At 44.9% G+C, this 23,076-nt stretch overlaps 1 protein-coding gene across 1 annotated transcript in view; it reads right to left on the minus strand.

Annotated features, from left to right (window-relative positions):
• Positions 1–22,793, minus strand: part of minar1 (membrane integral NOTCH2 associated receptor 1) — a gene marked incomplete at both ends in the record, with an annotated part of 121,018 nt that extends 98,225 nt beyond the window's left edge. Inside the window, 2 exons of the mRNA XM_084308810.1 lie at positions 17,450–18,913; positions 21,927–22,793. Coding sequence (XP_084164936.1) covers positions 17,450–18,913; positions 21,927–22,793 — 2,331 coding nt within the window. The remainder of the gene's footprint in view (positions 1–17,449; positions 18,914–21,926) is intronic.
• Between the last annotated feature and the right edge of the window lie 283 nt (positions 22,794–23,076).

Raw genomic sequence — 23,076 nt, forward strand, 5'->3', positions numbered from 1 at the left:
CGGGGATAAATAAAGGTTTTCAATCAATCAATCAATTAAGTGCCAGCTCTATTCCAAACACTTTCAAAGGACGACTTCTCACATGGGTCTGATTCAAGATTCAAGATTCAAGAGGTTTATTTGTCACATACATACCAGGGCCTACAGTGAAATGTGGGTGGCCATGCCCGCTTTGATTGTGCAATAACACTAAATAATAAAATAGACATAATAAACAGGTAATAAATAGACATAAAATAGGCATGTTAAAATGGACATGCTAAAGTCCTGAGATAATGTTAGCTACAAATTAAGGCACTGGGTCCTATGTACACTACTATACAATTCAGTTTTTACTATATATCCTTATGCTATACTTGCTATTTCTAAACTATACTATACAAGAACCACATCAGTTCTTTCCTTAAAGTGACCTTTATTTTCCTGTCTGTGAAACAGGCGTCGGGTTAGAGACAGAGAGCATGAAGGAGAGAAGGGTTACTGTTATACAGGTGTCGGGTTAGAGAAAGAGGGAAGGAAGGAGAGAAGGGTGATGGCTAGGGCTGCTAGATTATGGCAAAAATCATAATCACGATGATTTCAATTGATATTGAAATCACAATTATTAAACACGATCACTCGTTGATTTGAGAACATCATATGACGATCTGTCATCTTCTACAAGTAACCAAAGACTGCCTTTCTGTCATATTCTACAAGTTACCAAAGGCTGCCTGTCTGTCATCTTCTACAAGTTACCAAAGACTGCCTTTCTGTCATCTTCTACAAGTTACCAAAGGCTGCCTGTCTGTCATCTTCTACAAGTTACCAAAGACTGCCTTTCTGTCATATTCTACAAGTTACCAAAGGCTGCCTGTCTGTCATCTTCTACAAGTTACCAAAGACTGCCTTTCTGTCATATTCTACAAGTTACCAAAAGCTGCCTTTCTGTCATCTTCTACAAGTTACCAAAGGCTGCCTGTCTGTCATCTTCTACAAGTTACCAAAAGCTGCCTTTCTGTCATATTCTACAAGTTACCAAAAGCTGCCTTTCTGTCATCTTCTACAAGTTACCAAAGACTGCCTGTCTGTCATCTTCTACAAGTTACCAAAGGCTGCCTGTCTGTCATCTTCTACAAGTTACCAAAGACTGCCTTTCTGTCATATTCTACAAGTTACCAAAAGCTGCCTTTCTGTCATATTCTACAAGTTACCAAAGGCTGCCTTTCTGTCATCTTCTACAAGTTACCAAAAGCTACCTTTCTGTCATATTCTACAAGTTACCAAAGACTGCTTTTCTGTCATATTCTACAAGTAACCAAAGACTGCCTTTCTGTCATCTTCTACAAGTTACCAAAGGCTGCCTTTCTGTCATATTCTACAAGTTACCAAAAGCTGCCTTTCTGTCATTTTCTACAAGTTACCAAAGGCTGCCTTTCTGTCATCTTCTACAAGTTACCAAGGCTGCCTGTCTGTCATCTTCTACAAGTAACCAAAGACTGCCTTTCTGTCATCTTCTACAAGTTACCAACGGCTGCCTTTCTGTCATCTTCTACAAGTTACCAAAAGCTTCCTTTCTGTCATCTTCTACAAGTTACCAAAAGCTTCCTTTCTGTCATCTTCTACAAGTGACCAAAGAGGTTTCAGAATAACTGGATAAGCGTTTCGTGGCTCCTCCCTCCTCCCTCTCGACACAAGCTCAACCTACTGTTTGGGCTTGAGGGGGGGAGGGGCGGAACGCACCTCTGTGTACGAAGCATTTACGACACAAGACAAAACGAGAGCAACGCGGCATGCGGCACAATAATCATTTGTATCTCGATTATCTTGTTTTCATGGTCGCGGGAAGACAAAATCGTAGTTGAAATTGAAAGTGAATTAATTGCCCGGCCCTAGTTACGGCCCAGTGGCAGACAAACCCACGCACCTAGTTACGGCCCAGTGGCAAACAAACACACCCACACCGCTACTCTTTAGACAGACAGTAGGCAGTTGTAAAGCAGTTGTCCACCGAGTGCCCAGAGACAAGTGCTTACAAGCACAGCGGCTGAAGAAAGACAGCTCAGGGGACCGGGACCCATTTCAATTAACATCCGCTCCATTTGACTTCTGGGAGAAAGGTCACCGGGAATGACTACAAGTGGGCTAAGCACACGGCAAGACATACTGACATTTCAACATGCTGCATTATGTAGATGCCTTTCAACCCCCGGGTGAGAGGTGTGGCGTGTGGGCTGGAGAATGGAATATATAGTCTGTACCAGTGTTGTAGTACTCGAGTCCGGGACATGACTTGGACTTGAGCACTGATGACTCGGACTTGGACATGTTAATTGATGAATACAGTTATATATTTTGTAATAGGCCCGGCCTAATCAATCATCATCAAGATATTGATGGCTATATTAACTCAATCAGTTAACGCTCCCCACAATGTAGGGTGGACATTGCCTCCTTCACCACCACTGGTAGCACCCAACCTTTGGCTATGCAGGCTCAATGGCTGCCATACACTGGCACCAGGCACACATCACACTACACTAGTGATGCACCGATGTGAAAATTGTGGCCGATACCGATAACCGATATTAATATTGCTGTTCTGGCCGAAACCGATATTCACCAATGTCGATATCTTTGTATAGAAAACACCTTTTTATGATAATTAAATAAAGAGCTATTTTTCAAAACACTTTTTACTTTTGGAATTTATTTTCAGAAATGACATTTGATATGATATTTTGAAACAATTTAAGACCAAAACATGTTAAATAAAAATAAATATTAAAATAAAAAATACATTTTTATAAAGGATACAAGTGTGTCCTGAATTCACACTATGGATAAGCCAACCCTGAGTATTCTCAATAGACATCTAACTCACTTGAGACCAAGACACTGTATTCTGTCAACATTGTACAACAGTTCAAAACTTTAAAGTACAGTAGTAGGCCTTAAATGGCCAAAGCCAAAAGTATTGGTATTATATCGGCGGCCGATATTATATTTTGACATCGGAACGATACCGATGTGTAAAAAAAATATTACCATATCGGCCGATATTATATCGGCGGCTGATATATCGTGCACCACTACACTACACAATGGCTGAACGGCTCAGGGGACAGGGATGCATGGTCGTTATTAACACAACAGTTGCTCTGCCGTCTGTCTGAGCACCGGCAGGGTTGATGGGATGCCATTTTCTTCTTCACAATACAGCTTAGAAAAACCCAATCACTCAGAATCCCCAGAGTTATATTTGGACGGACAGTGTCGGGTGACAAATGGCAGAGAATCCAAAACCTGAGAGCTCCCAAACTGTCAGAGGCAGAAGATCTGTCCCCTCCTTTTCCAATAAACATGGCCCCTAATTCTTAAAATACGATGTGATTAATCTCGCTCCTCGATGGAATATAAATATGTAAATATGTGCCCATTTCTCTCCAAGCTAGAATGTCAGATACGAGATTGGAATCATTTAGCTAATGGATGAACCGATAGCACTTTTCACTCCTGAAACACAGCATGTCATCAAGTAATAAATATACCAATACACTCATTTAGGCATCTGCACAATGTATGAAAGCAGTATGATTATTAGTGCATCTCTAGTGTGAGCTATGGGACCAGAATAATCCCCCCCCCCCTGCCTAGACATATGTGACACACCTAATGCATCTCCCACTGAGGCAACTGTCTCTATAGCTCAGCCATAGTTTGATGTGGGAGACAGTATAGGTTAATTACTCTGTTGCAGGCCATTTACAAGGCAGAGTTTCTAGATCGCCACCATTTCCCTTAATTACCCTGTTCCATCCATAGGCGTGATTATATCAGTTATGTCAGAGGTAATTGCTACAGGATGACTTGAATCTACAAGGAAATAAGGCGTACTGACATATGTAGTGCATTGGATTATTATATTGGATGTTTTTATTTTATTAAAAAAATGTATACCCTCCAGATGTATTTTAAACCCTTAACTATATTAATTCTATATTTAATACAATTTGTATAAATGTTTTTTCCACCAAATGATAATGGCTACTGAGAATGTCTTCTCTACACCTTTACCTTCAATGAGAACGCAAGGATATATGAATATACTAATTAGCAACAAGTACTATTGATATTTACCAGCAATTCCAAGTCAGCAACATATATTCAAAACTCACCTCTTCAACATGGCCTTTGACCCCTAACTTCCTACATTGAATGTTGTGTGTCTGTCTACCATGTTTGTTATTGTTGCTTTTCGCCCTATGTAAAGCCACCTTGGGTTTTATGAAAGACGCTATACAAAACGAATTATTATTATTATTATATTCTTTCAAGATGTCTATGTATACTGAAGCTAAAGGTGTCAAGTCACCTGTTAGGAATGAGAGGAAAATTATAGTTTTCTTTCCCTTAATTTCCCTTCTCCAATTTCCTTCCCTTGATTCACATTTTGTATGGGCTGGTTTTCATTGAGTTCACAGAGAAATAGTATGGGTTAAGCTGTTGATAAATGTGTGGGAATGAGTGCACACATGTCCATGTACAATCATACAATAGGAATATGCAAATGGTCCTTGTAGAAGTGGAGCAATATTCCATTTACTTAGGTATGTATTTTCAGAAAATAGGGCTCCGGACTTAAGAGGTTAATACATTTAACAATAATTCTGCTTGCAGCTGATATAATGATTTCATTCCATTTATTTTTGTGGCATCATAGACTATTGAGAAACAAGAAGGAAATAACTCACTATCAGGGCCGCCTGGGAGAAATGCGAGGCCCTGTGTGAGATTTAAACGCGAGCCCCCCCCCCCCCCCCCCCCCCCCCCCAAAAGGTCAAAAATAAAAATAAAAAAATGTCATACAGTCAACATATTCTTAAATAATAGCGCTGCCCGAGGCTGGGCATGATACAGTCAACATATAGCAAGAGAGAGAGCGAGAGAGAGCTCCCATTCTACAGTCAATATACAGTGTACAGAGAGAGAGAGAGAGAGAGAGAGAGAGAGAGAGAGAGAGAGAGAGAGAGAGAGAGAGAGAGAGAGAGAGAGAGAGAGAGAGAGAGAGAGAGAGAGAGAGAGAGAGAGAGACACATTGGAAAGAAATTGAAATGCTATTTGGCCCTAAACAGAGAGTACACAGTGGCAGAATACCTGAGCACTGTGACTGAAGATCCTTGACTAGGTACAGACTCAGCGAGCACAGCCTAGCCATCGAGAAAGGCCGCCATAGGCAGACTGTGTGTGTTAGAAAGAGAGAGAGAGAGAGAGAGAGCATGTGTGTTTGTGTGTTAGAGAGAGAGAGCATGTCTGTGTGTCGTGTGTGTGTGTGTTAGAGAGAGAGCATGTATGAGAGAGAGATAAGCAAAGATGAGCCCCTAAAGGATATTCAACTTTTAATGGAAGAACAAAACAGAAGGAAAAGATAACTTCACAAAGGCAACATGAATATACATAGATCCAAAAGGACAAAGATCAACACTTAAATCCAAAGAGAAGAGGGTCTATACCAGAGAAAACAAAGTAGCAAGGAGCCAATGGCCGACATCAGCTAAATAGGCTAACTGCAAATAGAGTAGCCAGGTACTGACACCAGGCCACACACAGCTTTGGCCAACGCTACCCAAGCTACACAAACGACCAAGACAATTCACACACAGCACATGTGTGTGAATAGGCACCCCCACTTTCAACTATAACTAGGCGGCCATGGATATGACTATGAATTGATTGAAAGCCTACAGACAGTGATCAAGTAAATAAAACGTCCAACTCACGCAATGACTCAGCAAAAAGTCGAGTCCGTGGATATTATTGCAAGAGATAATTCATACATATTATGAAAAGCCAATGTGTTGTTTAGGATTTGGAGGGGGGGTAGCAACAGTCTGACCAGTCTCTGCGGGGGTCTAACACCTATTCAAAGCGCACACACCACTCTGTCTCTCAGTGTGTCTGTGTGTGTGCACGTGCGTGTATGTGCATTTACTTGACGCGATGTAGTTATCTGGAAAACTGGGATAATTACAGCCATGCCAGTGTAGCAGAGCAATGTTGTTGTTATGCTAGATTATAAACAGAAACTTTTATTTTCATCTCAAATGAGTAGTTTAAAACGGATACACTTTTATTTTGAATGTGCAAAGTGGGCATGTTCGACTTTTATGGTTTTGGGGGGTACGTTCTGGTTTTTAGATTATATAAATGTCCCCATGTTGAGTTACTGATTCTCCAAACGAAATCTCATTTGGTTATTATAATGGGTTTAGTGTTTATAGATCATCTTTTTGGTTTGGTATTTAGTTTATTTTAATGAATGTAAATAATGGATTCACCTGTTCGGCGTCAAAGGACTTCACTGAGCGAGTTTGCGGTCTTTCTGACTGGAACAAGTAAAGCCAGAGGTACGCATTTTTGATGTTCCGACACTTTTGTTTGAATCACTATGTCTACCTTGTAATTGTGAGTTATGGTTTAGTTTTGGTGCTGCAATTTTCATGCGTGTGATAATAACTATTTTGTCCTGTGTCAAACAGCAAAAGTACCGTTGAGTAATTAGTATGGTTCTGTTAATAATTGGCAGGTGGAGTACACCCGCAGCAGACGGTAGCTCACGCCATATTGTTTGTGATGTGTTTGATTGATAACAGATCCCAGAATAAATTGTCCTGTTGTCTGCGTGTTCTTCCAAACCCTAAAAGACACAACGCAGAGTGAATCGAGCTACACCAGTCTAGCAAGAATTAAACATATTTACAAGTCGTATTAAGTTTTGCAAATAAGGAGACATATATATATAACATCTCAACACATTCAAAAATGCCATTTCTCTATTTTGACCGATTTCTGAAATGCGCCACACTCTGGCAATTTCTGAGACATCCTCTCTGCCTTTGTTTACCCGAGGTCCGACTCCAGAGGAAATTACATATTTATAATTGAGAGAATATAATTGAGAATTCCTCGAGTTATATTTGGATGAATGCTCTTTTCATCTCTCTGCTCCCAGAGCAGGTCCAGGCTGTGGCTCCCGACAGGTGACAAATGGCAGGGAATCCTATAACCCGAGAGCTCTTAAACAGTCCCCTCCATTTTCACAGTCCTCTCCTCTGAAAGGCCACAAGATTTATCTCCATTCTCATCGGATCTCATTGTAAATATAATACACTCACACTGTGTGTCTGTGAGAGCTAGACTTTGGGAAATTGGATTACAGTCATTTAACCAGGGTTGCACTGAGACCCCCCACTGCCGGTACCGAAAATCCACCCTAAAAAAAGAGTTCACGTGTCACCTCTATGATGCAGCAAGGTTTAAATGTGTGAATGTGAACACGTCCCTCCCTCTGAAGAACACCAGAGAGATAAGACTCGAGTGATGATGTCCTCAAGAGACAAGTCCTGGAGCCACTCCGTGGACAGTGAATAATGGACCAACTCCAGTACCCGTGATGATGTTAGCGGGATATGGGTACATTTTCTGCAAGGTGTTTTTATTTGTTTATTTGTGACCAGGCACAGACATTAAGACATTAAGACACAGACATTGTCAAGCAAGCTTAATTTTTATTTTTTATTTTTTTTAGATTATATGAAAGTACAGGTTCTTCCCTTCAGAATAAGCCATCACTTGTACAAATCAGGGGCGGATACTTTTCAATCGATGTCTTATGAACCATGACACTAACACAATTCCTATTTGAGAGCCAGGGGGCCTGAAAGGAACTGAGCCATTATCGTAACTATTAGGGGTGTAAAGGTACACGTATCTGTACCGAACTGTTTCAGTGTGTACCATACCGTACCGAACGGCTGTGTAGTGTACCGAACTAATACAACGGTAACTAGTAACTAGTAACTATGCATAATAGACTACTGTTACATCTAGAGACCTCAAAACCTACTCTAGCGAGGCCTTTAACCTTGAACTGGAGAGCCTGGACTGGTCAGATGAGCTCAATGGTACACTGGTTGAAGAAACATGGCTTGGTTTCAAAACCAAATTTTCAACAATACTAAACAACATGGCCCCCCTAAGAACCACCAGGGTAAAAAATCGCGCTGAGCCATGGATGCACACTGAAATAATGACCGCTATGAAAACCAGAGACAAAAAATGCTCTGAGTTTCGTAAAAGTCAGTCAAAGCTTACCAAAAGCACGAGCAGTGAACTCCAAGCCCACGTGACTGAACTCAAACTGGAAAGAAACAGACTAAGAAATGACGTAAACTCCATGATCAAAACAGAGGAAAACAAAAACAAACCACGTGAACTTTGGAAATTACTCAATAATCAACTAGGCTGCAGTAAAAAACTTAAAACCAGATTCTCAAACATAAACATAAAGACGGACAACACACTCATCACAGACAAGCTGGATGTAGCCAATTACTTAAACACTTTCTTCACAAACATAGCCACAACACTGGTAAACAAACTACCCTCCCACTGAGGGCATTATGGGGTAGAACACATAGTAGCATACTACAAGAACCTAGGGGTCCACAAAGACGACTTCAAACTGGAAATGGTAACAGATGAGGTACTCAAAAGACTGAGCGCCCTCCAACCGAACAAGGCCACCGGCCATGACAACATCCCCTCCAAATTCCTCAGAGACTCAGCAGCCGCCATCACCCCAGTCATCACACACATAATAAACCTCTCCATAAAACAGGGACACGTCCCCAAGGACTTCAAAATTGCGAGAGTAACACCCCTGCACAAAAAGGGCAGCAAATTAGACCCAGGCAACTACCGCCCTGTTTCTATCCTTACCTCCATCTCAAAAGTCATGGAAAAAATTGTATACGAACAGGTCGAAAAGTACCTCGCGGGAAAAAATCTAATCTACGAATTCCAATCTGGCTTCAGAACATCCCACTCCACTGACACATGCCTTCTCTATTTAAACGACCACATCAAACAAGAAGTGGACGCGGGCAAATACTGCGGCATGGTCATGCTGGACCTACAAAAGGCCTTCGACACTGTCAATCACACCATTCTGATTGACAAGCTAAAAGCAATTGGTTTTGATAGTCTATCAGTGAGCTGGATGCAATCCTACCTGGAGGGGAGAGAACAGATGGTGGAGGTAAACGGTACCCTACCCCCCCCCCCCCCCCCCCTCCCAGTGAGCTGTGGTGTTCCACAAGGAAGCATACTAGGACCGCTACTGTTCCTAATTTATGCAAATGACATGTCGTCAGCTTGTGACTGCAACTTGTTCCTGTTTGCGGACGACTCAGCCCTGCTGGTCTCTGACAAGAACAAGTTACAGGTTGAAAAAACCCTCAGCTCGGAACTAGGCAAAATCTGCATATGGCTCGCTGATAACAAACTATCATTACACATGGGCAAAACAGAGTCCATTCTCTTCGGTTCAAATAACAAACTCAGCAAGACCGACGGCTTCTCAGTTACAGTGGGTGACAATATTGTCACAAGGAAATATGAAATTACCTACCTGGGTTCCATATTAGAGGATAATCTTTCCTGTGACAAAATGGCATCCAATGTAATAAAAAAAAGTCAACCAACGAACTCGATTCTTGTACCGGATCTCCTCTCTGGTAAACAAGAATACCCTGAAGACTCTGGCAGGAGCACTCATTCAAGGGTACTACGACTATGCTTGCACCTCATGGTACAGAAAGCACCTCAAAGGCGCTAAAAACAAAATTACAAACATCACAAAACAAACTGGTCAGACTTCTACTTGATCTTACTCCTAGAACCCACCTCACCCCTGCCCACTTTGATAACCTAGGATGGCTTAGAGTAGACGACAGAGTACAGCAACTTGCAATGGGCCTGGTCTACAAGATACACTACACGACCAAGGTACCCATGTACATGTTAAAATACTTCCCAAAGGTCAGTGAATACCACGATCACAACACCAGAGGGAGCTCCACAAATCATGTTAAACCCAGATTCGGCTCAAACAAGAGACTAAACACGTTTAGCAATTATGCCACATCAATGTGGAACGCCCTACCCAAAGCTGTAAAGGAATGTGGATCACTACCCACTTTCAAAACCACTCTCAAAGAACACCTACGGGAGACTGCAATTCGAAACTGGCCCCTGTAAATATCCTAGGATTGCATCCAGCTCACTGATAGACTATCAAAACCAATTGACATACAGATAGACAGTACTGCTACATCTATACATTTATGACATACCAGATTTACAAATACAGTACTGTTTGTGATATAAAAATAGTCTAAAAAAGATTTGATACATTTTGACATTTATAGGTTAGCATTAAGTATTTAAGTCTGCTATTGGCTATTTGTTGAATTTGTTGATCTGAGAGAGAGAGAGAGAGAGAGAGAGAGAGAGAGAGAGAGAGAGAGAGAGAGAGATGGCTCAGCCTCTCGCTCACTGTGTTTTTCCATTCGACCAATGTCACAGTCGATGCACGATGTTACTATTTCATCACATATGCATGTTTGTTGTGCTCACAAATCTGCACGCAAAGGGCTCCCCAAGCTAACACAACACGGACCGCAGCTCCCCAAGCTAACACAACACGGACCGCAGCTCCGCAAGCTAACACAACATGGACCACAGCTCCCCAAGCTAACACAAGCTAACACAACACAGACGGCAGCTCCCCAAGCTAACACAAGCTAACACAACATGGACCGCAGCTCCCCAAGCTAACACAAGCTAACACAACACAGACGGCAGCTCCCCAAGCTAACACAAGCTAACACAACATGGACCGCAGCTCCCCAAGCTAACACAAGCTAACACAACACAGACGGCAGCTCCCCAAGCTAACACAAGCTAACACAACATGGACCGCAGCTCCCCAAGCTAACACAAGCTAACACAACACAGACGGCAGCTCCCCAAGCTAACACAAGCTAACACAACATGGACCGCAGCTCCCCAAGCTAACACAACACAGACGGCAGCTCCCCAAGCTAACACAAGCTAACACAACATGGACCGCAGCTCCCCAAGCTAACACAAGCTAACACAACACAGACGGCAGCTCCCCAAGCTAACACAAGCTAACACAACATGGACCGCAGCTCCCCAAGCTAACACAATCTAACACAACACAAACCGCAGCTCCCCAAGCTAACACAACACGGACCGCAGCTCCCCAAGCTAACACAACATGGACCACAGCTCCCCAAGCTAACACAAGCTAACACAACACGGACCGCAGCTCCCCAAGCTAACACAACACAGACCGCAGCTCCCCAAGCTAACACAACACGGACTGCAGCTCCCCAAGGGATCATCCCTATGTTCCCCGGGTTCTATGTTCCCCGCTTTGATTGATTAATAGATTGAAAATTTTATAAATTTGTATTATTTAATTAATTATTAATGTCCGCCTTGTTTCGAACGGTTAAGCTTAGGCCCTCGTTCGAACTGGTTAAGGTTAGAGTTTGGAATCAGGGCTGGTGGTCTAAAATGTTCAATCTATCAATCAATCAAAGCGGGGAACATAGAACCCGGGGAACATAGGACCCGGGGAACATAGACATGCTCCCCTCCCCAAGCTAAGACAACACAGACCGCAGCTCCCCAAGCTAAGACAACACAGACCGCAGCTCCCCAAGCTAACACAACATGGACCGCAGCTCCCCAAGCTAACACAACATGGACCGCAGCTCCCCAAGCTAACACAACATGGACCGCATCTCCCCAAGCTAACACAACATGGACCGCAGCTCCCCAAGCTAACACAAGCTAACACAACACGGACCGCAGCTCCCCAAGCTAACACAACACAGACCGCAGCTCCGCAAGCTAACACAACATGGACCGCAGCTCCCCAAGCTAACACAAGCTAACACAACACGGACCGCAGCTCCCCAAGCTAACACAAGCTAACACAACACGGACCGCAGCTCCCCAAGCTAACACAAGCTAACACAACACGGACCGCAGCTCCCCAAGCTAACACAAGCTAACACAACACAGACTGCAGCTCCCCAAGCTAACACAACACGGACCGCAGCTCCCCAAGCTAACACAACACGGACCGCAGCTCCCCAAGCTAACACAAGCTAACACAACACAGACCGCAGCTCCCCAAGCTAACACAAGCTAACACAACATGGACCGCAGCTCCCCAAGCTAACACAAGCGAACACAACACGGGCCGCAGCTCCCCAAGCTAACACAAGCTAACACAACACAGACTGCAGCTCCCTAAGCTAACACAAGCTAACACAACACGGATCGCAGCTCCCCAAGCTAACACAACACAGACCGCAGCTCCCCAAGCTAACACAACACGGATCGCAGCTCCCCAAGCTAACACAAGCGAACACAACACGGGCCGCAGCTCCCCAAGCTAACACAAGCTAACACAACACGGGCCGCAGCTTCCCAGGCTAATACAACAAGGTTAATTGCATCTTGCCTGCTTCATTGCACCTGTACTCTCTAGGGGTAGTATGTAGAGAGCAAAACATTCGGTACTATATCACATCTAACCGCAAACATCTTCTCTGACAGGGGTCCCTGGGAGAGAGAGTCTGATCAAATGGGGGATCAGTGGCCTAATGCGTATCTATTTGGAGGTCATTGCCACGTTGAAAAAACACGGGGAACTCCCGGGATACAAGGTTGGAATGATTCAGCTCCCTTGACATGTGACCCAGCTAATAGAACCCGAATATTTCATGGAGGTAAATGGCTTGCTGTGTCTTTGTTAAGGAGGGAAGTAGTGCAGATTTATGACAGATACCCGCTTAATAACATCTGCTCCTTAAGAGGTTCCTCCGGTAGTTTGTTACTATATTACCTTATGTATAAATTAACATGGAGAGTGTATAATATATATATATATATATATATATATATATATATATATATATATATATATATATATATATATATATATATATATATATATATATATATATATATATATATATATATATATATATATATATATATATATATATGATTACAATGTTAATTCCCCCCCCCCTCATTATATATTCCTATTCAGATTAAGCTGCTGATGTTCATAGAAATATTACTTGGGGGATGGTATTAAATAGGTCTGTACCATGTTTGATGTCATTCACTTCTCCTAATCCAGTGGTTCTGAACCGTTGAGGTGTGTATAGCCCCCTGGACCAATAATTTTCTCTTACCACTTATTCTGCTTCACGCTCGTTAACCCTTTCACTGCCACACTACCAAACGATAGTAGGGTTAACCTTCTGTAGTGTGGCAGTGAAAGGGTTAATATCACACTGCTATATTTTAGCGTGTGGACAAATCACAGACTGCAATTCGAAACTGGCCCCTGTAAATGTCCTAACTCAACCCCCTCCAATGTAAATGTCCTAACTCAACCCCCTCCAATGTAAATGTCCTAACTCAACCCCCTCCAATGTAAATGTCCTAACTCAACCCCCTCCAATGTAAATGTCCTAACCCAATAATACACGAGACCCTCTTCTTGGGACCAAGTAAGGTTTAGTCGATAAACCAATGTACAGTTACCCCCCCCCCACCCCGCCTACCCACCCACCCCCACCCACGTGAGGGGGAAGATGTGAGAGGGGAAGGGGGCGGGGGAAAGACATGGGGGGGAAGACATGAGGGGGGAAGACATGAGGGGTGAAGGGGGGCAGGGGAAGACATGAGGGGCAAGACGTGAGGGGGAAGACGTGAGGGGGGAAGGGGGTGGGGGAAAGACATGAGGGGGGAAGACGTGAGGGGGGAAGGGGGCGGGGGAAAGACATGAGGGGGGAAGACGTGAGGGGGGAAGACGTGAGGGGGAAGACATGAGGGGAAAGACGTGAGGGGGGAAGACATGAGGGGGGAAGACATGAGGGGGGAAGACATGAGGGGGAAGACATGATGGGGGAAGACATGAGGGGGAAGACTTGAGGGATGAAGACATTAGGGGGGAAGACGTGAGGGGGGAAGACGTGAGGGATGAAGACATGAGGGGGGAAGACGTGAGGGGGGAAGACGTGAGGGAGGAAGACGTGAGGGGGGAGACGTGAGGGGGGAGACGTGAGGGATGAAGACGTGAGGGAGGAAGACATGAGGGGGGAAGACGTGAGGGAGGAAGACGTGAGGGGGGAGACGTGAGGGGGGAAGACGTGAGGGGGGAAGACGTGAGGGGGGAAGACGTGAGGGGGGAAGACATGAGGGGGGAAGACGTGAGGGGGGAAGACATGGGGGGGGAAGACATGAGGGGGGAAGACGTGAGGGAGGAAGACATGAGGGGGCCGTGCCCACAGTCTGTTTTTTACCAAAATGTTTAAAACTGGACAATTTCATCTCTAAATCAGCTTTCAAGGAAACTATCATGGACATACTGACACTTGCAACTGCTCCGAAACTAGCACCTGTATCTGCCTGCTGTGTCCGTTTTGTTTTGCTCTGTTTGTCTTACCATGTTTTAAATTGTTTTAATCATGCTAACTTGAGATTTCTGGCGAATAGTTACAAGATAAACGGCAAGGAACATCCTTCACCCATACAATTTTGTGACATTGTTTTACACATCAGCAACAATATAAAACAAATATAGATCCTATTATTAAACTACAGAAAAGAGCTATTTTTTAATATATGGTCCATTTGCATGTTCTTGGTATCTGATTCTAGGGACATCTATGAATCTCAGGGAATGTATTCCCAGTGTCAGAAATACTGTGTCTGTTACTAGGCTTGAGTAAATTGTAATGAACCAAATGAGAATTTCAATAATTTTTTTTTTTATCTTTGACAGTGAATAACACCATGCTAAAATTGACCAGACCTGAAAAATCTAATGCAAATGAATAAATGGAAGATGATTAAACAGAAGGTTTTGTAGATACAGTACTGAATTCTGCCATCCGGACACATGCCATTTGAAATATGATTATAGAATATAGAATATCAGGCCTAAAATGGTTATGTGATTAAAATGTGATTAATTAGATTAATTACAAATCCTGTAATTAATTAGATTAATTTGTTTAATCGCCTGACAGCACTAAAATAAAGATAAACTATTCATTCATTCATTCATTCATTCAATGACTGTAGGATGAAAACCTCTGAGGTCACAAAGATCAACATAGCTAGGACATGTGACCTCGCTAGAAACATGTGTCGGCATCAAGTAATCATCTCTGGCACTGCATGATTTCATGCATAATGATGAGTTCACGAGTAGGACAGCTTCCCTAAATCGATGTCTGGAAAAATTCTGTTCTGAACAGGGCTTAGGGTTCGTGGATAACTGGTCCTCTTTCTGGGATCGCCCTGGCTTGCTGAGAAAGGACGGCTTGCACCCTAACCTTCTATCCCCAGGCCATCAGGATGCTCAATGACAATGATACTACTGTATGTACAGTAACAAACCATCATCGACACAAGATGACGCCATCTACACTCACTGCACACACACATCCACATGTACACACTCACTTTAAACAAACACTCACCTACCACTCACTTTACTCACTTTAGACACTTTAACACACTTTATATTAATCTATTATAAAAAAGATTTGCACTACATCCATACCGCATTTGCACCCTACTCTAAGTTGTACCCCATCCCATTTCTGCATTGTACCTCACTGTTACTCATTCTACTCAGTGTTGTATATTGTATGTATATTGACTTTACTTACTTTTACTTACTTCTTAATTACTTTTTTTACTAACTTTCTTTTTTTACTGTATGTAGCACACTATCATGGGCTCTTTCAGAAATAAGCATTTCATATAAAGTATACTGTAATTTGTTGTGACATATAATAAACAAACTTGAAACTTGAAAACCTGCAAGGCCCCTCTCTCCTATCTAGAAACATAGACAGATCCCGTAGCTCAGGGCTGACAGCCACCTCAGGAGCATGCCAGGGTTCAGGCTATTAGTGAGCCTGCTAGGCATTCTAAACCGATCCTGCCAACCTCCATACCTTGACTAGTCAGGTCGGGTCCCTCTCTCATCAGGCTCCCCACTCCTCTCCTTCTATTTCTATCCTTAACCCGGTGTATCCGATCAAAACATCTCGTTATGCTCCTCTTTACCCAGTCCGTACATGCGTGATTAATCATACCAACTTGATTGCGATTAAGCCTACCTACATGGCTAAAAATTGCCTTAAATACAGTGCCTGAAGGTCGGTCTTATCAACATTTATTCTCTGCCAACCAAAGCTATTTTGGTTAATGAGCTGATTACAGACCATAGTCTCGATATGCTGGGCCTCTGTGAGATGTGGCTTAAATCGAATGACTTCCCGCCTTTAAACGAGGCACCTCCCCCTCATTTCAGTAGTTCTCATATCGCACGCACCTCAAAAAAAGGAGGCGGTGTTGTGTTGATATACGACTCCAAGCTCAACTTTCTCTCCAACTAAAATTGTACGTTTTCCCCTTTTGAGGTACTCCTGATCTCCCCATGAGAAATTATGGTTGTCTGGTTTGTATCTCCACTGCATCCCTTGTAATGGCTGTCCTAATTTTTTAGATGGGTTCTCCACTTTCATCTCTGAGCGTGTGACTCGTACGAATAACCTACTAATTGTTGGTGACTTTAACATTCACTTCAACAAAATTATGGAGGTTTTTACTGACAACATACCCTGAAAAGGGCATGCCGCAACATAAATGGCGCTCGACCAAACTCTAAGTGTTCCGCCTTACCTGGAATGACAGTCTACATAAATACAAAAGGGCACTCTCGCTTGCCAAAACCTAGTACTTTTCCAGGCTCATCAATGACAACAAAAATAACTTGAAGTTTCTGTTTGATACAGTCGCAAAACGTACTCAGAAACAACCAACTTAATCCTGCGTTTTCGGCCAATGACTTCATAGAATTCTTTACCAAGAGAATGTATCTTATAAGAGACTAAATTGATTGGTTACTCTCCAATCAGAGTCGGATCTTCAACAGAACTACTGCAAGCAGTTGGGCACGGACAAGAAATGGAACCTCTTGTCTTTGCTGTTATTATTTAATTCTCTTTTCCTTATATACCCTCAGTTGAGGCCTGGCTTCTTATTCGTTATCGTTACAGTTTCTTGCTCTAGTGATTCTGATAATAAAACCTTGTGCGCACTGTCCCTGGGTAAAATTAAATAAATAAAGTAAACCTTACATACCGAACACTATTATGTGCATAAGGCTAAAACACTGTGCATTTGCGGTTGCAGCCCCCAAACTGTGGAACGAGTTGCCCCCCCACATTAGGCCGGCCCCAACGCTCTCAGTGTTTAAGTCCCATCTTAAAACACATTTGTTCTCCCTAGCTTTTAAAAAAAAATCTGCTGCTGTAATTTAGTTTGTAGTTCTGTGTACTCTGTATTGTGTTTATGTGTTTTTTTTTTTACTATATTATGGTTTTTACTGTGAAGCACTTTGGTCAACCATGTTGTTTTTAAATGTGCTATACAAATAAAGTTGGATTGGATTGGATTGGATATGTGCATAGTAGTAAACAGCTCTTACCTCTTTGGCTTTTCTGTGTCTGTCCTTGCCGTCTCTGTCCCTGTCCTTCTCTTTGCCCTCGTCCCCGGGGTGGGAGGAGTAGGACACGGTCCTCCAGTCCCGGGGGGAGTTGGTGACGCTGGCCACCTTGGACTCCGTGGCGCTGTTCTCCTCGTTGAGCGAGCGCGACGACCTCCTGGTGAACATGCTCTTCTTCAGCGCCTTCACCCTCAAGCTCTCGCTGTTACTCCCGTCTGAGCAGCACCCGCCGTTGTCCACCTTGACGTTGTGTCCCGTGGTGTGGCACTGGAAGACGTGCGGCGACAGGGTGGGGTCCGGGTGGACGTGCGGCGGGTGGTCGGGTGTGGCGACAGAGCCAGAGGCCGCCGCTGCCGCCGCCTCCTTCCCCCCGTGTCGTCCGGCGACCTCAGGCTCTTGGATCTTCTCGTCCAGCTTGTTGAGCTTGGAGAGCACCTGGGAGATCTCCCCTCTCACCCCCGAGAGGGACTCCAGTTTCTTCTCGATCTCCCCGATCCTCATCACTAGCTTGCACACGCTGGACTTGAGCTCGTCGTCCGTGTTTTCCAACGAGTGGAAGAGTCGGTCCAGTTTGGACTTTGCCAGCTTGACCGTGTTGCGCTCGGGGGAACTGTCGCCGTCCGATTTCAGCGTGACCTGAGAGAGGGAGCCGTTACTGTTGTAGCACGACGACTGAATGATGTTCAGAGAGTCACAGACGCTCATGTCGTCGAGGAAACGAAATATGTCACTTATGTCATCGCTGACAATCTCTGAATCCTCGTCTGGATGTTTGAAGGCATGTCGTTCTCTCTCGCCGTACTTGGTCGGGTTCCCCTTCTTCTCCGCCAGCTCAGTCTGGGTGCCGACGCTAGAGGCGCAGTCTAAGACACTTCCCTGGAAAGATAAACTGCTTTTGTCCCTAAACCGTTTCCCTGCCTCTCTCTTGTCCGTAGGAACGCACGCCATCGACGCTGCGTCCTTTGTTTTTACTCCGTTGGTTTTCTTCGCAAACCCAGAGGGGGAGGCGGTCGACTTCCCCTTGGGGCTCTGAAAGTGCTTCTCGTTGTCGTTGTTGACAACAACATTGTGACGGTGGTTCTCTTTGACCGGCTTGCTGTTCACAAACGACCTCTCGAAATCCACAGTCGTTTCCTCCGTGTTGAGACTGAGGCTCTTCGCTGGCCAAGACGGCTGCTTCCCCGGCTTGTTGTTGGCACTCTTGCGGTTGCTCACACACTCAGAGACGGTGGTCGGACCGAAGTACGTGGACGCCTGCAGGTCGTCTAGGCTCTCGTGTTTTGCCCGCCGCCTCTCCTGGATGGGGGAGTTCAGAGTCGGTTCGAAGTAGGGGTTGTGGTACGGCAGCTCGAAGCTGCGGTTGAAGAAGGTGGCTGGTTTGTGCAGCTCCCTCCTGTGGTAACCTTCGCTGGCTTTGCTCCCTTGTTTGGACTGTGCAGTGACGACCTGGAACAACAACACAGACACAGAAGTGACTCCCCGGTGGTCTTAACAGTATTAACAGCAACACAGTATTTACACGAGTGGCATTGCATTAATAAGAACCTCGAGTTGGTGCGGCTACGTGGTGCAGTGGGCAAGGCGCTCACCACGAATACTGGAGACGCTGGGTTCGCCTGTTCGAGCCCAGCGCTCCACATTGCTTTCAGTTTAGCTGGTCGTCCGTACTAATACACATTGGCAGTATTAGGGGGTGGGAAACTGATGGGTGGGGATCGGGCGTTGTGGACAGCGACTCCTACAGGTCGGTTGGTGCGCCTGCGCAGTAGAATCAGGAAGCGACGGGGGCGGCGTGCCCTCCAAAGCGCAAACCCCTGACGCTGAAAGATCGCGCCGCGCAGGTGAAAAGATGCGACTGCTGTTACCTCGAGTATCGGAGGGGACTCGTGCTATGTATGACTTCGTCCACATTGGCTTGTGGGAGGCAAGAAACAGCGTTCGAGACAGGGGAGGGGTGAATTGGATGATATGAAAATTGGGATGGGAGAAAAATAGAAAATGGGAGAAAAAGTGGATAAAAAAAATTAAGAACCTCGAGTTAAAATGGTAAAATGGTAAATGGCTGCATTTATATAGCAGCTTTTATCCAAAGCGCTTTACAATTTGTTCCTCACATTTTACCCGTTCACTCACACATTCACACACCGACGGCGGAGGCGACCGTGACAAGGTGCCAACCTGCTCACCGGGGAGCAGTTAGGGGTTAAGTGTCTTGATCAAGGACACTTCGACAAGCTGCCCGGAGGAGCGGGAATCAAACCGGGAACCTTATCAGATGACTGCTCTACCTCCCTGTCTACCTCACTGTCACCCCGCAAGTTCTATCACAACTTTAGTAATAGACGTACAGTATATAATTGTGTTTAGGATATGTGATGCCATTTGCATTCTGTAAACTGCATCCTGTAACATAGGAGATGATTCATCAAATAAGGGTATTCCTTTTCACTGTGTTATAATTACCAGTACAAGGATCAGACGTCCCTAAAGACTATGTTTGTTTTTTTAATCTACTTTTTCTCCCCCTTTTTTTCTGTGATTTTTCTCCCATCCCAATTTCCTCTCGTGCCAATTCTCCCTCCCCTGTCCTGATCGTTGCTCGCATGTGCCCCCCACTGGCCGGTCGTAGGGAGGATAGAAGCCTTGCATCACATGTCCCCTCCGATACATGTGGAGGCAGCCAGTCACTTCTTTTCACCTGCCAGCGCGGACTCTCATTGGCAAGGAGTAATGTGTAGGAGGCTCACATTGCCCCCGCCATTTTCCTGTCTTTGCTGTGCAGGCGCCCTGACTGACCTGTAGGAGTCGCTGTTTACAACGACCAGACTACCACCCTTCGACTCCCCTCCCGCTAACTCTGCCAATTGAGTCAGTATGACGGCCGGCCCAAGCCGGAGGCAACGCTGACAGCCGGATTCGAGACCGGTGTCTCTTGCGTTGGTGACGAGCGCAGTGTCCGCTGCGCCACCCAGCCGCACCCTCCCTAAAGACTATGTTATTGATTATTTTGTTGCAGAAAAAACTTTTTTTTGTGCAACAAAACATTTTTCATTCTATACTGTTTTCTCTTATATTGTTGTTCATAGAACACAATGTATGGTGTTTCAATATCTGGACGCCATACATGCAGGACAATGGTAGAAATGAATCACTCCATATCAGTCAATACCAATTCCAGTGACATTAGTCAATACCCGACCCCAACAATCACAATGTTACAATAAGGATTTAATATCCAACTTCACACCTAAAAAACTAAAGGCAAACGTGTGTATTGCTTCCATGTAGGACATTTCCTTCCCAATTCAACTCAACAGTAAGAGATACCCCAGTGTTTTCTCATTCTCACCCCCTACCACCTCGTGAAGTGAATTCCTTTGCCTGGCTGTGCTGTTATGTTGTTAAATAAATGAATGAATTCTGAGAAAGACGGAACTGAAGGCAAATGTATTTAACACACTACAACTGGCTGAGACACTAAAGCATGCTAATGCATCTTGTTCACTAGTGACATTCAATGTGATTTTCTTCTCAGTCAAACTGAATGGAAATTAAAGTGATGATCCACAATCCCCCGTTCCACAAGCCTAGATGCACATAACTGTGCTTGCTGTACATGTAATAATTCCCTTGTATATGTTGCCCACTGCTGTGTATTATTCATACTATTTTCTGTGCATGACATGGCACATGCAATTTCCCAACACTATTGTGCATGACTATGAATTTTACGATAACATAACTGTGGTAAGATAACTGAATATGGTGAACCTGTGAATCATATGTTTCTGTGTGTGCCCTCAGTGGGGTGTGTATGATGATGATGATGATGTGCATTATGTTTTCTGTACTGACCTTTCTGAACAGTATCACATTACATTGTGTTCTAATATATAACCATCTAAAAAGACAAGACCTGTAAATGACAGTGTAGAACTCAAACGTCAATTACCAGGAAGTCATTCGTCAGCTAAAGGGCTTTTAGTTGACACAGTTAACCTTTGGTAGTGTGGTAGTGAAAGGGTTAACCGTCTGTAGTGTGGTAGTCAAAGGGTTAACCGTCTGTAGTGTGGTAGTGAAAGGGTTAACCATCTGTAGTATGGTGGTGAAATGGTTAACCGTCTGTAGTGTGGTAGTGAAAGGGTTAACTGTCTGTAGTGTGGTAGTCGTGAAAGGGTTAACCGTCTGTAATGGTAGTGAAAAGGTTAACCTTCTGTAGTGTGGTAGTGAAAGGGTTAACCATCTGTAGTGTGGTATAGTGAAAGGGTTAACCGTCTGTAGTGCGGTAGTGAAAGGGTTAACCTTCTGTAATGGTAGTAAAATGGTTAGCCTTCTGTAGTGTGGTGGTGAAATAGTTAACATTCGGTAGTGTGGTAGTGAAAGGGTTAACCTTCTGCATTGCAGTGGTGAAAGGGTTAACCTCCTGTAGTGCGGCAGTGAAAGGGTTAAAGAGACAGACCTGTGGGGAGAAGGCCTGCAGGTTGTGGAAGTCCTCCTTGAAGATGGTCCTCTTCTGCACGCAGGAGTGCACGGTGAAGGGCTCGGGGTGCAGGTGCAGCTGCAGGGAGTCCTGGTCCGTGGTGGACTCGCTGTCGGTGTCCATGGGGAAGTAGGTGCTCTGCATCTCACTGCACGGCGGCGGCGACGGAGGACTGCCGCTGGAGTACTGGGGCAGATGCTGCAGCTTGGCCAGAGACGCCGCTCGGCACTTCAAGTCCTTGGTCACGCCCAGGAGGAAGTTAGGGTCCGAGGTGGGAATAAACTGCTGGCAGCTGTTGCAGTCCAATTTAGGGCAGGGAGGGGAGGCATTCTGGGACATGGGGTGCGGGTGGTGGGGGTGATGGTGGTGCTGGTGATGTCCTACTCTCAGGCGATCCTGAGCCGGCTCATAACCTCCGCCCCTCTCGCAGTCCTGGTACTTGTAGCCGGCGTCCGTGGTGTCCGACCGGCACGACTCGAAGGAGCGGTTCTTGACGAACTTGGACCGGCCGTGTGGAGGAGGAGCGACGGGGAGCTTGTCTTTGGCGACGCCTCCGTTCATCTGGATCAGGTTGAACATGGTGACGATGTCTGCCGCCACCATCAGCTTCTTGGACTGCGGGTCCTCGGCGGAGCAGCGCATCTTGTCCTTGAAGAGGGTGGCGGGGAAGGCGGGGTCCAGGCAGGCGGTGTAGAAGAGGAGGCTCCGGAGCTTGGCCAGGTGGACCAGGTCGAAGCGAGCGCACAGGGACTTGCACAGGTCCTGGTAGGACATGGTGCTGTGCTTGGTGTCCAACTCCTCCAGGATGCGGACGAGGAACAGGGAGTACTCTGGCAGGGGCTCCATGGCGCTCTCCCAGCCGGGCCGGATCGACACTAGAGATGGTCCTGTGTCAGACAAGCAGCTGTGGGAATAAGACACGGGTGTGTTAGTAAGCAAAGTGCATTATATATATATATTTTTTTTTTTCGTTTATTTGGTAGGGACAACATGTATTAATGGACAATGCATATAATGCACTGTAAATACACAGGATTTAGCAAGGGATGGACATTTTCATTCTCAATCGGTGCTGGTATATCACAAGAATAACTTTGTGAAAAGAAACAAAGATATCAACACACGATAC

Source organism: Notolepis coatsorum (assembly GCF_963971535.1).
Source record: "Notolepis coatsorum genome assembly, chromosome: 2".
Taxonomy (NCBI): domain Eukaryota; kingdom Metazoa; phylum Chordata; class Actinopteri; order Aulopiformes; family Paralepididae; genus Notolepis; species Notolepis coatsorum.